Source organism: Mastigoproctus giganteus, chromosome 1, assembly GCF_048544385.1.
Source record: "Mastigoproctus giganteus isolate SK-2022 chromosome 1, ASM4854438v1, whole genome shotgun sequence".
NCBI lineage: Eukaryota > Metazoa > Arthropoda > Arachnida > Uropygi > Thelyphonidae > Mastigoproctus > Mastigoproctus giganteus.
The window spans coordinates 209,264,709-209,277,484 of record NC_143575.1 but is presented as its reverse complement, the minus strand read 5'-3'; the positions used below and the strand labels follow the sequence as shown (position 1 = coordinate 209,277,484).

Genomic DNA, 12,776 nt, shown 5'->3' with positions numbered 1-12,776 from the left:
CCAGCCGGTTCCCACTATTTCCCAAACCTTGGTGGAATTCAGAGTGCACGGCAGAAAAAAAAACAAAACAAAGCCTGGGGATATTCCGCCGATATCCCACGACTGAAAATTTAATATCATTCAAACGTGCGAAAGCGCGTTATGTATGACGTCAGAGCCAAAGGAAATCTTGGATTTGTTTTACATCTTCCATAACTCAGGCTGCTAGCTCAAAAGTAGTCTGGGATAAGATCCGGAAAATGAAGGGAAAATATTCACCATGCCCTTCAGTGATCCTCAAGCACAACGGATGTCCAATTGCAGATCGAACTGCAGTTGCAAATACTTTAGGGGAAACATTTGCAAAAATCTCTGCAATAACATCTTTTCCCGCAGAGTTTTTGGCCCTGAAAAAGAAAATTGAGAAAAACCCACCGAACTTCTCTTCAAAAGGGCTTGAATCGTATAACAAGCCCTTTTTACAGGAAGAGTTAAATGCAGCACTCTTTCTCACGCATGCAAGTGCTGTGGGGCACGATGACATCCACTATGAAGTGTTAAAACACCTCTCACCACAATCTAAGGATCACCTTTTAGTTTTGTTTAACAGAATTTTTATTCACAAACAATTTCCGGATTCCTGGCAAAGGGCTATTGTCCTTGCTTTCCCAAAACCAGGAAAAGATCCTAGCAATCCAAGTAACTATCGTCCTATTGCTCTGACAAGCTGTTTGTGCAAAGTCCTGGAAAGAATGGTTAATGCACACCTCGTATGGTATTTAGAAACAAATGGTCTACTTTCCAGGACACAGTGCGGCTTCCGAAGAAATAGATCCACTCTGGATCATTTAATCCGATTGGAAACGTTCATTCGTGATGCTTTTATTAAATCCAAGCATTTGGTAGCAGTTTTCTTTGATATTGAAAAAGCGTACGACACAGCCTGGCGATTTGGAATTTTAAAAGACCTCTATAACTTTGGTCTTAGAGGTAACCTTCCTGTTTTTATTAAAAACTTTCTTTCGAATCGCCAATTTCAAGTCCATTTAGGATCCACCCTCTCTCGAGTTTTCTCTCAGGAAGAGAGGGAGTCCCACAAGGATCCGTTCTAAGTGTCACACTTTTCGCAATCAAAATAAACTCTATCGCAGAAAAACTTCCACCCACTGTAAACAATGCCCTCTATGTAGACGACTTTGCTATATTTTGTCATTCATGCAATATGAGGGTCATTGAAAGGCAACTGCAGAAAACTATTGATCATCTTACAGCTTGGTCTTTGGCTAATGGGTTCAGATTTTCATCACAGAAGACTGTTTGTGTACACTTCTGTCGCAAATGTAATCTTCATCCTGACCCAGAATTAAGGCTTGGGCAAAATAACATCCCAGTTGTAGCACAATTCAAATTCCTTGGACTTATTTTCGACAAAAAGCTGACATTTTTACAACATTTGTCAGCTGAGGACAAGATGTGTCAAAGGGCTTAACATCCTTCGTGCCCTTTCGTCAACTTCATGGGCGCAGATCGTTCTACCCTTCTTCGTCTTTACCGAGCACTTGTCCGTTCCAAACTCGACTATGGGTCTCAGGTTTATGGTTCTGCTAGAGATGGTGCACTTCGGTGGTTAGATCCAATCCACCATCAAGCCATCCGGACAGCCACTGGAGCATTTCGCACATCTCCTGTCCAAAGCCTTTATGTTGAAGCAAATGAACCATCTCTGTCTCTTCGATGTAAGCAGTTGTCCTTACAGTACGCCTTCAAATTAAAATCCCTGACCGATCATCCCACGTGGCCATCCGTTTTTGAGCCGCGCTGGGAAAACCTCTATAACACCAGTCGGACTGCCAACAAACCTTTTGGTATTCGCATTCAAGGGCTGCTGAATGAGCTAAACTTGACGGTAGACAGCGTTGCCCAGTCACCAAGGCAATTCTTTCCACCCTGGCATGCTTATTTTCCAACTTGCGACTTCTCCCTTAAGATCTGGGAGAAGGCTACTACACCGCCATCTGTCTACCAGCAACTCTTTGCATCACATAGACAGCAGTATTCTGACTTTCTGCCAGTCTACACAGATGGCTCAAAGTTAGAATGTTATGTGGGATCTACTGTTGTGTTCCCTCACAAAACATTATTCTATAAGATCCCACAAGAAACTAGCATTTATACTGCAGAGTTGCATGCAATACAAACAGCCCTAGATCACATTAAAAATCGTGACTACCAGAGGTATATGATTTCTTGCGATTCATCGAGCGTGTTACAGGCTCTGGTATCGGTGAGTTTTAATCCTCATCCGATCCTGTCCAGGATCCGGCAGATTCTTTTTTCTCTCATGAAATTAGAATTCGATATTCGCTTTTGCTGGATCCCAGGCCACATTGGGATCCGGGGAAATGAATCGGCTGATGCCGCTGCCAAATCAGCCATTTCCCTATACATTTCCCTAGTCCCCTATACAGACTACAGGCAAGTAATACGTTCTAAATTACTTTCCCAATGGCAAGATTCTTGGCACGGACAGGCCACAAATAAACTACATCACATTAAGCCTGTAATTATGCAATGGCGGTCCAGTCTATGCAGGGTCTGAAGAGAGGAAGTTGTTCTTGCTCGGCTCCGCATAGGTCATAGTCATCTAATCCATTCCTACTTGCTGAGGGCAGATGATCTACCTATGTGCGAGATGTGTAACATTTATTTTAACCGTCCATCATATTTTAATAGAATGTCCTGTTTTTATAGAAGCACGACGCTTGTGCTTTACCGCTTTTAATAATTTGACTGAGCCATTTACACTCAGTCAGATAATAGGTGACAGAGACAATATGTCCAACGTCTTTAACTTTTTACAATCTTAATTTTTATACAAAGATCTAAGTGTTATACTTTTTATGCTTTTAATTTGTACCTTTTTTACATAAAAATTAATTGCTTGACATGGTAGCCTTGGCTACCAAAATGTTTAGTAGCATTTTAAATTTGACTTGGCACATTATGGCCTTAGCTGCTAATGCGCCATAAAAAATCAAATAAAATCAAATCAAACTGAGCACAGGTATAAAGGAAGGTTCTGTTGCAGAGCAGTCAATAACATTCATTGCTATTCTTTCTTTCCTACTATTTAGGGAGGAAGGCATCTGTTGTGGCGATGTTTGTTAAAAACTAGTACTAAACTTACGAAACAGTTGGAAGCACAAATTTTATTTCATTAATAAAAAAAAAAAGAGATTTGTATGTAAACAATCATGCAATAGGCAAAAGTATCCTATCCCCAAATTAGTAATTTGGGGAGGCGAACAATGTACACCAAAAATACAAAATAATAGTTTTAATGAGAATAAGAAATACAAATAGGTAACAGAAAAACATTCTTTTGAGAGGAAAATATTCTTTATTTCTGTATTCAGTTTCCTCCATCATGGTCTTCAGAAAAATGCCCAGTGCAATAGACTTTCTGCATCATCTTCATACTTTTCATTCAAATTATCAGTAAGAGCAACAGCATGAGGAATAATTTATAATGCAATAAAAACATTATATGTAATGTTTTAAATAATTTTATATACATAATGACAGAAAAACAAACTTGCAAAAAAATTTCAGAAGGAAAATTGCAAAAAAAAAAAAAATTGTTTTTTTTTTTTTTTTTTGCAATTTTTAGCAGAATTAATTTTTTTTTGTTTTCCATCTGCTTTTCTACCTCAGAAATAAAGATAGCATCCATAATTTACTCTTTCTTAATCCTCTCTTCTTCAGCTCGTAATTTTTATTATTTCAAAATATTTGCTCCATATTTCTGAAGTATCCCTCTTTTGTTTTTGTACTTATTCTGAGATTAAATTTTTTTTTTTTTTTTTTTTTTTTCCATTTAACTGCCGAAGTTATTTTTTATTTTTTATAATACAGGGTGATTCTAAATTATTGTCTGGGTTTCTGTGGCCTATAATTTTCAAACCAGAAACAACAAAATAAAACTGCTTACGGAATATGAAAGTGTAACTCAAAAATTTTTATTGCCTATAGAATCAATACTGCAGAATGCTAAACAACTTTAACTTGTGTGCCTTTCGTGGCACGTAAGATGTCCAAGTGATATTCAATTTCTCTCCAAGTGTTCTCTAGCATTTACGGTGTAATTGTATCGATCGCAGCAACAATTCTGAGCTTCAGTTCATCGAGGGAGATCACAGGGGTCTTGTACACAGTGTCCTTCACGTATCCCCACAGGAAGAAATCGAGCGGCATGAGGTGAGGTGAGCGCGGAGGCCACGAAATCGGTCCACCAGCACCCAGGAAAATGCTTGTCAATAAATTCTCGGACAATAAGAACCCAATATGGCGATGCACCATCTTGCTGGAACACCACATTTGACTGATGATTTTCCAACTGGGGTAACAGATACAGCTGTAGCATGCTCAGATAGGTCACCACTGTCATTGCTTTTTCCACAAAGAAAAGGACCCAAAACTTCCGGACATGACAAAGCACACCAGACATTGACCTTTAGACTATCTCTTTCGAATTTTCGAATGGCATGAGGGTTTTCTGATCCCCATATTCTGCAGTTATGACGATTTACCCTCCCTGATGCGTAAAACATTGCTTCATCGCTAAATCTCCATCTCCGAAGGTAATTTTCATCAGCTTCGACATTTGACAAAATGTCTTGGGGAAAATTGGAAATGGCGGGGTTTATCATTCGGCTTTAAAGCCTGCACAATCTGCAGTTTGTAGGCATGGAGGTGAAGGCGGTTATGAACAACCCTCCAAACAGTCGTTTGTACCTAACTGCAAAGAAGCTCGTCTAGTTGATTTTTGTGGGCTTCAAGAAAATGTTTTGTGGATTCGATCAACATCTTCCTGCAAAGTGCTCGGTCTTCCTGTTCCTTTTCGGTGCAGAACACTACCAGTCTCTTGAAATTGCTTTAACCAGCATCGGATAGCATTATCTGAAAGTAATTCTTTTCCATACTGAGTTCTGTAACGACGTTGTGATAACGGACCTTGTTTCGAAAAACCTAAGTACGCACATTGCCTCTCTTGAACAGTCGTCATTTTGAAGTAATGCTGTCAATATCTCCCAGACATCAATGTGGCAAGTACACCATTGCTAAATAAAACTTTTTGAGTTACACTTTCACGTTTTGTAAGCAGTTTTATTTTATTGTTTCCGGTTTAAAAATTATAGGCCACGGAAACCCTGAGAATAATTTAGAATCACCTTGTATAAGCAATTGTTCAGTGCTTAAGTAAAATGCCTAGTTTTGGTTTTGCCCATCTGAATCAGAATATTATTTTTAAATTCCTTTTTTTTTTTTTTTTTTTTAAGTTGTCTTTGAATGTATTTTTAATATTTTTAGATTGTCTAATTTTCTTCGTTAAAAAAATCAAAAATACAAAATATAATTTTACTTTATTGGTTTTAGGACCACAGCAATGCCAGTATCTGATACCAGTTTTGTCAGCAAAATGAAGTCATCTGTAAGTGGTGTGCTCTTTGTTACAGTATTACTTTAATAATAATAATCATTGTTTGTGCCAATTTCCACATGATTGCACTAAATTTAATCTTTAAGTGAGACTTGCTCTAATTTTCCTTAAATAATACAGAATCCACCTAAGGGATTCTGTTATTAATTTCTGAAAACTGAAGAAACCAGTGTAACTTTAGTTTTAATATAAAAAAAGAATAAAAAAAAATTGCCCAAGCTATGTGCCATGTATCATATTAAGTAAATTTCTTTTTGAAAAGAAAAGCAAAGGTTAGCTTGATAATTCCTCTTAACTTTCTACAAATTAATGCTTCTTTGATATCTAGAAATAAATTTTTTTCAACTTATTGCTTCTGATTGAAAAATGTAAAGCTGAGTTGCCTGGAATTACTGTGACCTGCATGCTTCCAATGAGCTGCATAGCTCTGAAGAAACTGCCTCTCTCAGTTTCAGAGATGTTAAAAGAAACACAATAGATAAAACAGCACGAAATGTTATTATGCAATGCAATTTGAGAAGAACCGAGTGATATTAATGTGGGGTATTGATAGGGAAAGGATGTTGTTTTACATTTACCCTTTTTGGAGTATATATGTTTTTCTAGGTCATTTAAAATAACATTTCAGCCATTACTGATTACTTAAAATCGAACCATTGTTGTTCGATTTTAAGTAATCAGTAAAACCAGTCTTACTAAGTACTTACAAAATTAATAACTTGTAACAACAAGCTTTTAACAAAATTTTAAAACTTTTGTAATTAAAAAAAAATCTTAATTGTTTACAATTTTTTGATTTTTGAAGTACAGTAGGGCATCAGTTATCCGGAATAATTAATGTCAGACCTCTTCCAGATAGCAAAATTTCCTGGATAATTGAACATAAGGTAAAATTAAATAAATTCTGTTATAATGTATTAAGGTAAAAGAAAAACACTTTAAATAACGTGAAACAAATGAATTTATTTAATTAAAAAAAATAACTTATTTACATATGTATGTATATTCAGATAGGTATTTTATGTGGAAAAAATTTAAAGTAATTTTTTAAAATAATGTTTGATCGTTTTTTGTTGTGACCTATTTTTTTGCTGCTAAATCGCTCAAGTTCCTTAATAATATCAATTTGATTATATCGCATTCTTCCTGGTTATCTACCCATTTCAGTGGTGTTTCTTTTTGTTGACATTTCACTGTAAAAGAACTGAGAAACATAATAAATTGCACAGTTTCAGGCCGATATTATTCTTACCGAATCTGGAGCTAAACTAAACAATATGAAATGAAGAGAACAAAATATGTTGTGAAAAATTGGGTTCACAGAAGCAAATGACTAAACTCTCTCACTCGTGGTTTCCAGGAAAACCCATTAGTTCTAATCCAACATTTCACTAGATATACGATTTAAAAAAACAAACATAAATGCTCTCGTAGCATAATAAACATTTGCTTCAAATACTACCATTGATAAAAGAAAAATCAGCGTTTCAAATTATTTCAAATAACTGACGTTATCTGGAACGTCAGTTATTCTAACTAATTTGAAACGCTGATTTTTTGCAATGTTCTACTGTAATTTCACTATATTTGTTCTTATTTTTCTTTGTTGCCCAAGCCAAAATAAGAACAAATTAATATTTAAAAGCATTTATTGTGTAAAAGTTTTAATTTTTAAAAATTTCATGAAAAAACAAATAGAAAACTGTAAGGTATGTGTAATGCTTGAAAGCATACTGTTTTGGTAAACAATACTATGGCTGTATCCTTTAGGGCTCACAATATTGGTCAAAATCTTATACTGATATTTTTAATTTATGAAAACAGGATACCAGTATTCCAAAAGTTTTCTTCATTTACTGTTGACTTATAAAGTACGTCGGTTACTGCTAAATGTGGGGAGGTTCAGGGACTGGTAGGAGTCATCATGAAACAAATAAATACATGGGCTGTGTTAGGGTAACTAAGAATAAGATTAGGTGCATGCACCTATTCTAGAAGTATAATAAATAAATTTGATGTTACACAGATGTATAATAAATAAATTTGTTAATAAAATAAATATAATAAATAAATTTGTTAATAAAATAAATATAATAAATAAATTTGATGTTACATGGTGTTACACAGATATAAGCAGTGCAGAATTGAAATTTGGGGAGTACAATGGACACAGAAAGGATAGACAGGATACAATAGGAGGAGTGGTTATGTTGTTAATTAAGAAAAATGTAAAATCTAAGGAAGTGCATCCAGTTGACATAGATGGCAGTGCAATGTTGAGTCAGTTTGGTGTGACATAAGCACTGGGAAAGCAAAAATAAGAGTAGGAGTGTGTTACAGGCCTAATGAGTACAATGAACAATTGTACAGAGAAATAGAAAGGGCCAGTAAATCAGATTGTGTTATAATGGGGGATTTTAACTTCCCAGGTATTGACTGAACTTGTGGGTTGGTCACTCACACACTAGCAAGACTTTTGTGGATTTATTGGATGATTGTTTTCTGCAGTAGCATGTTCAAGAGGCAGCCAGAGAGGGTAATACTCTTGATCTGGTTATCAGCAGTGATTATTTATGTATAAAACATTTGCAGATAAAGGAACCACTTAATTTACATTAAGTAAATCCCTGATATGGGATTTACTTAAAGATATAATTACCATCAGGGGGTAAAGGGAAGGGTTTTTGCTTTCGTAAAGTTGACTAGAGTGGTCTCAGACAATTTTTAATTCTGTACAGTGAGACCAACTAATGATGTTACCTACAGCAAATTCTAAGTGGGAAGCATTCAAAGAATAATTGTATAAGCTACTAGGCTTTTCACACCAGTTAAGAAATATTGTTCAAAGTTTAGGCCTAAATGGATGCCAGATGAACTATTGAGATGTGGCAGAGAAGAAAAATGCATGGGATGCATATAAATTATCAGGTGACACAGAAGCTTATGGCAGATATAAGCTAGTCTGTAATCAAGTCACAAAGGAAGCTAGGCAATCAAAGGCAGATTACGAGAAATCTTTGGCAAAGGATGCGAACAAACACAGCAAGAACTTCTTTACTTATATAAACTCTAGAAGGAAACGGGTTGAATCATTGGTTCACTTGTTTATGATCCTGCTCAGATAGCTGATAATCTGAATGAGTATTTTGCATCAACATTCACACATGAGGAGTTATTAAGGGAGGAAAATGCCAGACAGTTTATCAAACTATAACAGGGTGTTTAATGATTTTTTAATAACTGAGAGCAAAGTGGAGGAGAAATTGTTAAAGTTAAACATGAGAAAGACACCTGGGGCAGATGGGATCCATCCAGTTATATTAAAGGAGGTGGCAAAGGAAGTAAGCAAACCCTTAGCTATAATTATGAGAGCATCCTTGGACTTGGGAAGTCTCCATGGACAGGAGATGTGCAAATGTATCCTCAATTCACAAAGGGGATCTAAGGGTGACAAAAGTAATTACAGACCATTTTCTAATAACAAACAGTTTTTTTTTTTTTTTTTATCAGTTCCAGTCATATTTGCGCATACGGGCACCGTCAAGTGAGCCTTTGATTTTTTTTCCGCCAACACATTTTCCCCCTTTTAATTTTAATGTAGTGTCAAATTATAAAAGGTGTCAAATTATAAAAAAAAAAAAAAAAAAGCCCTGTTTCGTCGGCATTATATTAGTAATAGTGGCATGTGATGCAAGAAAGCAAGCATATGAGCTTATGTAGCAAAAGCCAAAAAAAAAAAAACAATTTCACACAACCATTTCCTCTAAAAGTTAGCATTAACATTTGTAGAGGCACACGATGCAAGAAAGCAAGTATACGAGGGTGGTTCAATAAAGAATCGCTCTGACCTAGCTACAGAGGTGCTAGCCTATTGATTCTTGGCACAGGTCCTTCTCTACATAGCCACCATGCAGATTTACATATTTTTCTCATTGATGGATGAGGCTATGGATACCGTTTTTGTTGAAGTGGTGAGGTTGGTCTTTGAACCATGACTCTGTTGCAGAAAGTGTCTCGTCATCAGGGAAGTGGGCGCCCCGAAGAAATGATTTGAGGGAAGGAAACAAGAAGAAGTCCGAAGGTGCAAGGTCAGGTGAGTAGCCTGGATGGGGCAGTATTTCATATCCACAAGTGGCCGCTTGTGTTGTTGCAATTTCAGAAGTGTGAACTGGGGCATTGTCTTGAAGCAGTCTCACACCTTTGGACAGCATGCCACACCTACATGTTTTGATTTTCTCCTATAATTTTGTAAGTTGGCATAATAGGCACCTGTAATTGTTCTATCTTTCGGCAGGTAATCAGTCGTTATTATGCCTTTCTTATCCCAAAACACTGACAGCAAGACCTTTCCTGCTGATGCTTGGACCCTTGCCTTCTTGGGGGGGTGGGGAACCATGATGTCTCCATTCCATGGACTGCTTTTTACTTGCAGGGTCAAAATGGTGTGCGCAACTTTCATCCTGAGTAGACGAGAGAAAAAGTCTTCCTCATTTTTTTGGCACAGGGCTAACAACTCTTGTGATTTCTGTTGTTGATCAGCCTTCTGGAAACCAGTCAATCAGGGAATCCATCTTGCACTCAATTTCTGTAAATGGAGTTGGTCATGAAGGACAGAGCCCACACTAATTTTCACCTCCTGTGACATTCACGATCAGGTATCAGGCAATCTTCCATGATTAACAACTCCACTTTTCTGATCGTGCTGTCATCAGTGGCTGAATGGGGTGACCTGGAATAGGCTCAGATTCTACCGATGTCCAACCACACCTAAACTGTTTGTGCCAGTGCTTCACAATGCCATAGGATGGGGCTTCATCCTTATATATAGCAGTCATCATCTCCTCGTGGATTTCTTTAGGAGATTTCCCCTTCAAGAACAGATACCAGATTACAGCTCTGGCTTCAACTTTGTCCATGATGCTACTTCATCACACGTTCAGCTCTGTAAGAGAAAAACAAATCAAGACAGGGCTGAAATTTTACACCTTTAGTACAGAGATATGTATGATGCTACACACAAAATATCATGACTCTGATATGTGGAAGTAGGTGAGGGCAATTATTTTTTGAACCACCCTCGTGTATAGCATCAGTTCCTCCTTGAATTTATTTAAGCTATCAATTTCCATAACGACAGATGGAAGTTTTCTCCAGCAATTAACCCCCTGCTAGCTAAAGACAAATTTCCACACATCTATTCGACAACAGTCTTTCCTCATTTTGAATTTATGCCCCCCTCAGGTTCGTAATCTGAGCAAGTGGAAGAATCCATCAGAATTAAGTGTGCTCAATCCATTCAAGGCCTTCTACACCTCAATCAGATTGCCTTGCAGGTGCCTAGTCTCCAGCCGCTGCAATTTGCAGAACTTAGCCTTTCTTTATAAGAGAACCCTTCGTTCCCCTCACCAATCTTGTTGCCCTTCTCTATACACGCTCAAACAACTCAACATCCTTCCTAAATTGAGGCTTCCAGACCGGTATGCAGTACTCATGGTGTGGCCTTTATACAGAGGGATAATCATCTTCTTTTCCCTGCTAGCAAAATTCCCTGTATATCATTTACAAAACCCCATGACCTGCTCTTGCAACCTGTCTGCACTGCTCAGAAAACTCCACATCTGACTGCATAATTACTCACAGGCCTTTTTCATTTTCTACCACCCTAAGTGTAGTACCACATGGTGGTATGTTTCTCTGGGGTTACTTCTACCAACATGCTGTATTCTGCATTTGTCAATGTTAAAATTCAGTTGCCTCTTCAGCCCATCTGCCCAAGTTTTCTAGATCCTGTCACAGTAGCACACTGCTGTAGATGTCTTCTTCATTGAACTCTTTCCTGATTTCTGCCCAAACACTGTCAATCCATTCATTTGCCATTATTGGATCTGCAGATTGAGATTATCCATTAATTTTTGCATAAATGACAGTTTTTAAATTGATCCAGCCAATTGTTGTTACCCACAAAATCGTTGCCCCTCCCCGTTATGTTCTTTTCCAGTACTGATATGTAAACATCTTTCCACAATGTCAATACACTTGAAGAGGATAAAGAAAACTTTTTAAACACTTCAACGTTTTCCACCACGTTCTAACTCACGAATAATTTCGACATTTTTGTGAATCAAGATACACTTTCTTTTGTTAGTAGACATGTTTTCGAAGGAAGGGTTCGTTTCTAACTGATTTTGCTTGAAAATGATAAAGTGATCTGCATATGAAGTTCCTAGAAGTCCCAAAATGCATACAACGTTCTTAGAAGTCCCATTTCCAAAATTCTTAGAGGTTTTGAAATAAATTTATGGTTCAGTGAATACAAGACAATCTGTAAATAGGGTAATGCGACAAGCAGAATGGCAATGCACTATTGTATAGCCCCCCGTCCCTGGAGGGTAAGGTCATAAACTGGCCACTAATCCGATATAGGAGGTCATAAAGCTAAATTGTCCTGTTCATTTTCGTCTATTCCTAAATGCTAGAGAATTGGGATTTTCCGACTACCCGAGCAATTAAGAATGTTTGCATAGTTACCAAAATTTGTGGCGCCTCCATAGCCAGGTGTGCAGGAGCAGCAGTGCATAGCACACACTTCTTGATTAGACCAGGGTTTGAGCCTGTGCCCACCAAATACAAGGATGTGGAAAGGGCAGGGAATGACCACCGCATATCCCCGGAGCAATATGGCCTTGGTTGCTAATGCTCCTAGAAACCAAATAACAACAACCAAAATTTGTTTGGTATATCCGTGTAGTATGCTCGTTATAACCGTGAGTGATTGTATGGCAATACAAGCAAATTAAAATCATTATGGCTTTTTGCTCATTACAGCCATGCTCTTTATAACCAAGTTCAACTGTATTTTTTAAATTAGTACCAAAAAACATATTTTTGTATCAATACCAGAATGAAAGAATGGCCAGGATCTTGGTATTGTAAACCCTAATCCTAATATAAAATGCAAATTTTGTTGGTGAAATTTAATTTCAATTCCAAGTTCTGGATTAAAAATCATGAAATCTGCTTTCCAAAAGTGAAAAATTGGCAGTTATGTGCTTAGGAAAACTATAGTGTATTTTCAGTTATGCCAAATTTATATGTCAAGAAGCAAATATTTATTGTGGGTTGAATTTCTGCACTTGTAGTTTAGGAAGCATGTTACATGGTTGCTCATTGGAAATGGTTAGGAAAGAAAAAGTATCTTGTACTATACCTTGGAGAGTTTTTGTACAGGTTTAGTTATTTTATTGCACTTTTAGCAATAAACCTACTTTATATACAATTTTATCAATACACATTAAAA

General features: G+C 36.9%; 1 protein-coding gene across 3 annotated transcripts in view; it reads left to right on the top strand.

Moving 5' to 3' along the window:
• Cpr (Cytochrome P450 reductase) overlaps nt 1-12,776 on the top strand; it is a 211,896-nt gene that overhangs the window by 44,057 nt on the left and 155,063 nt on the right. For all 3 annotated transcript variants that reach the window (XM_090384146.1, XM_090384156.1, XM_090384163.1), the window contains exon 3: nt 5,416-5,470. In XM_090384146.1, the coding sequence (XP_090240272.1) occupies nt 5,416-5,470 (55 nt within the window). The remainder of the gene's footprint in view (nt 1-5,415; nt 5,471-12,776) is intronic.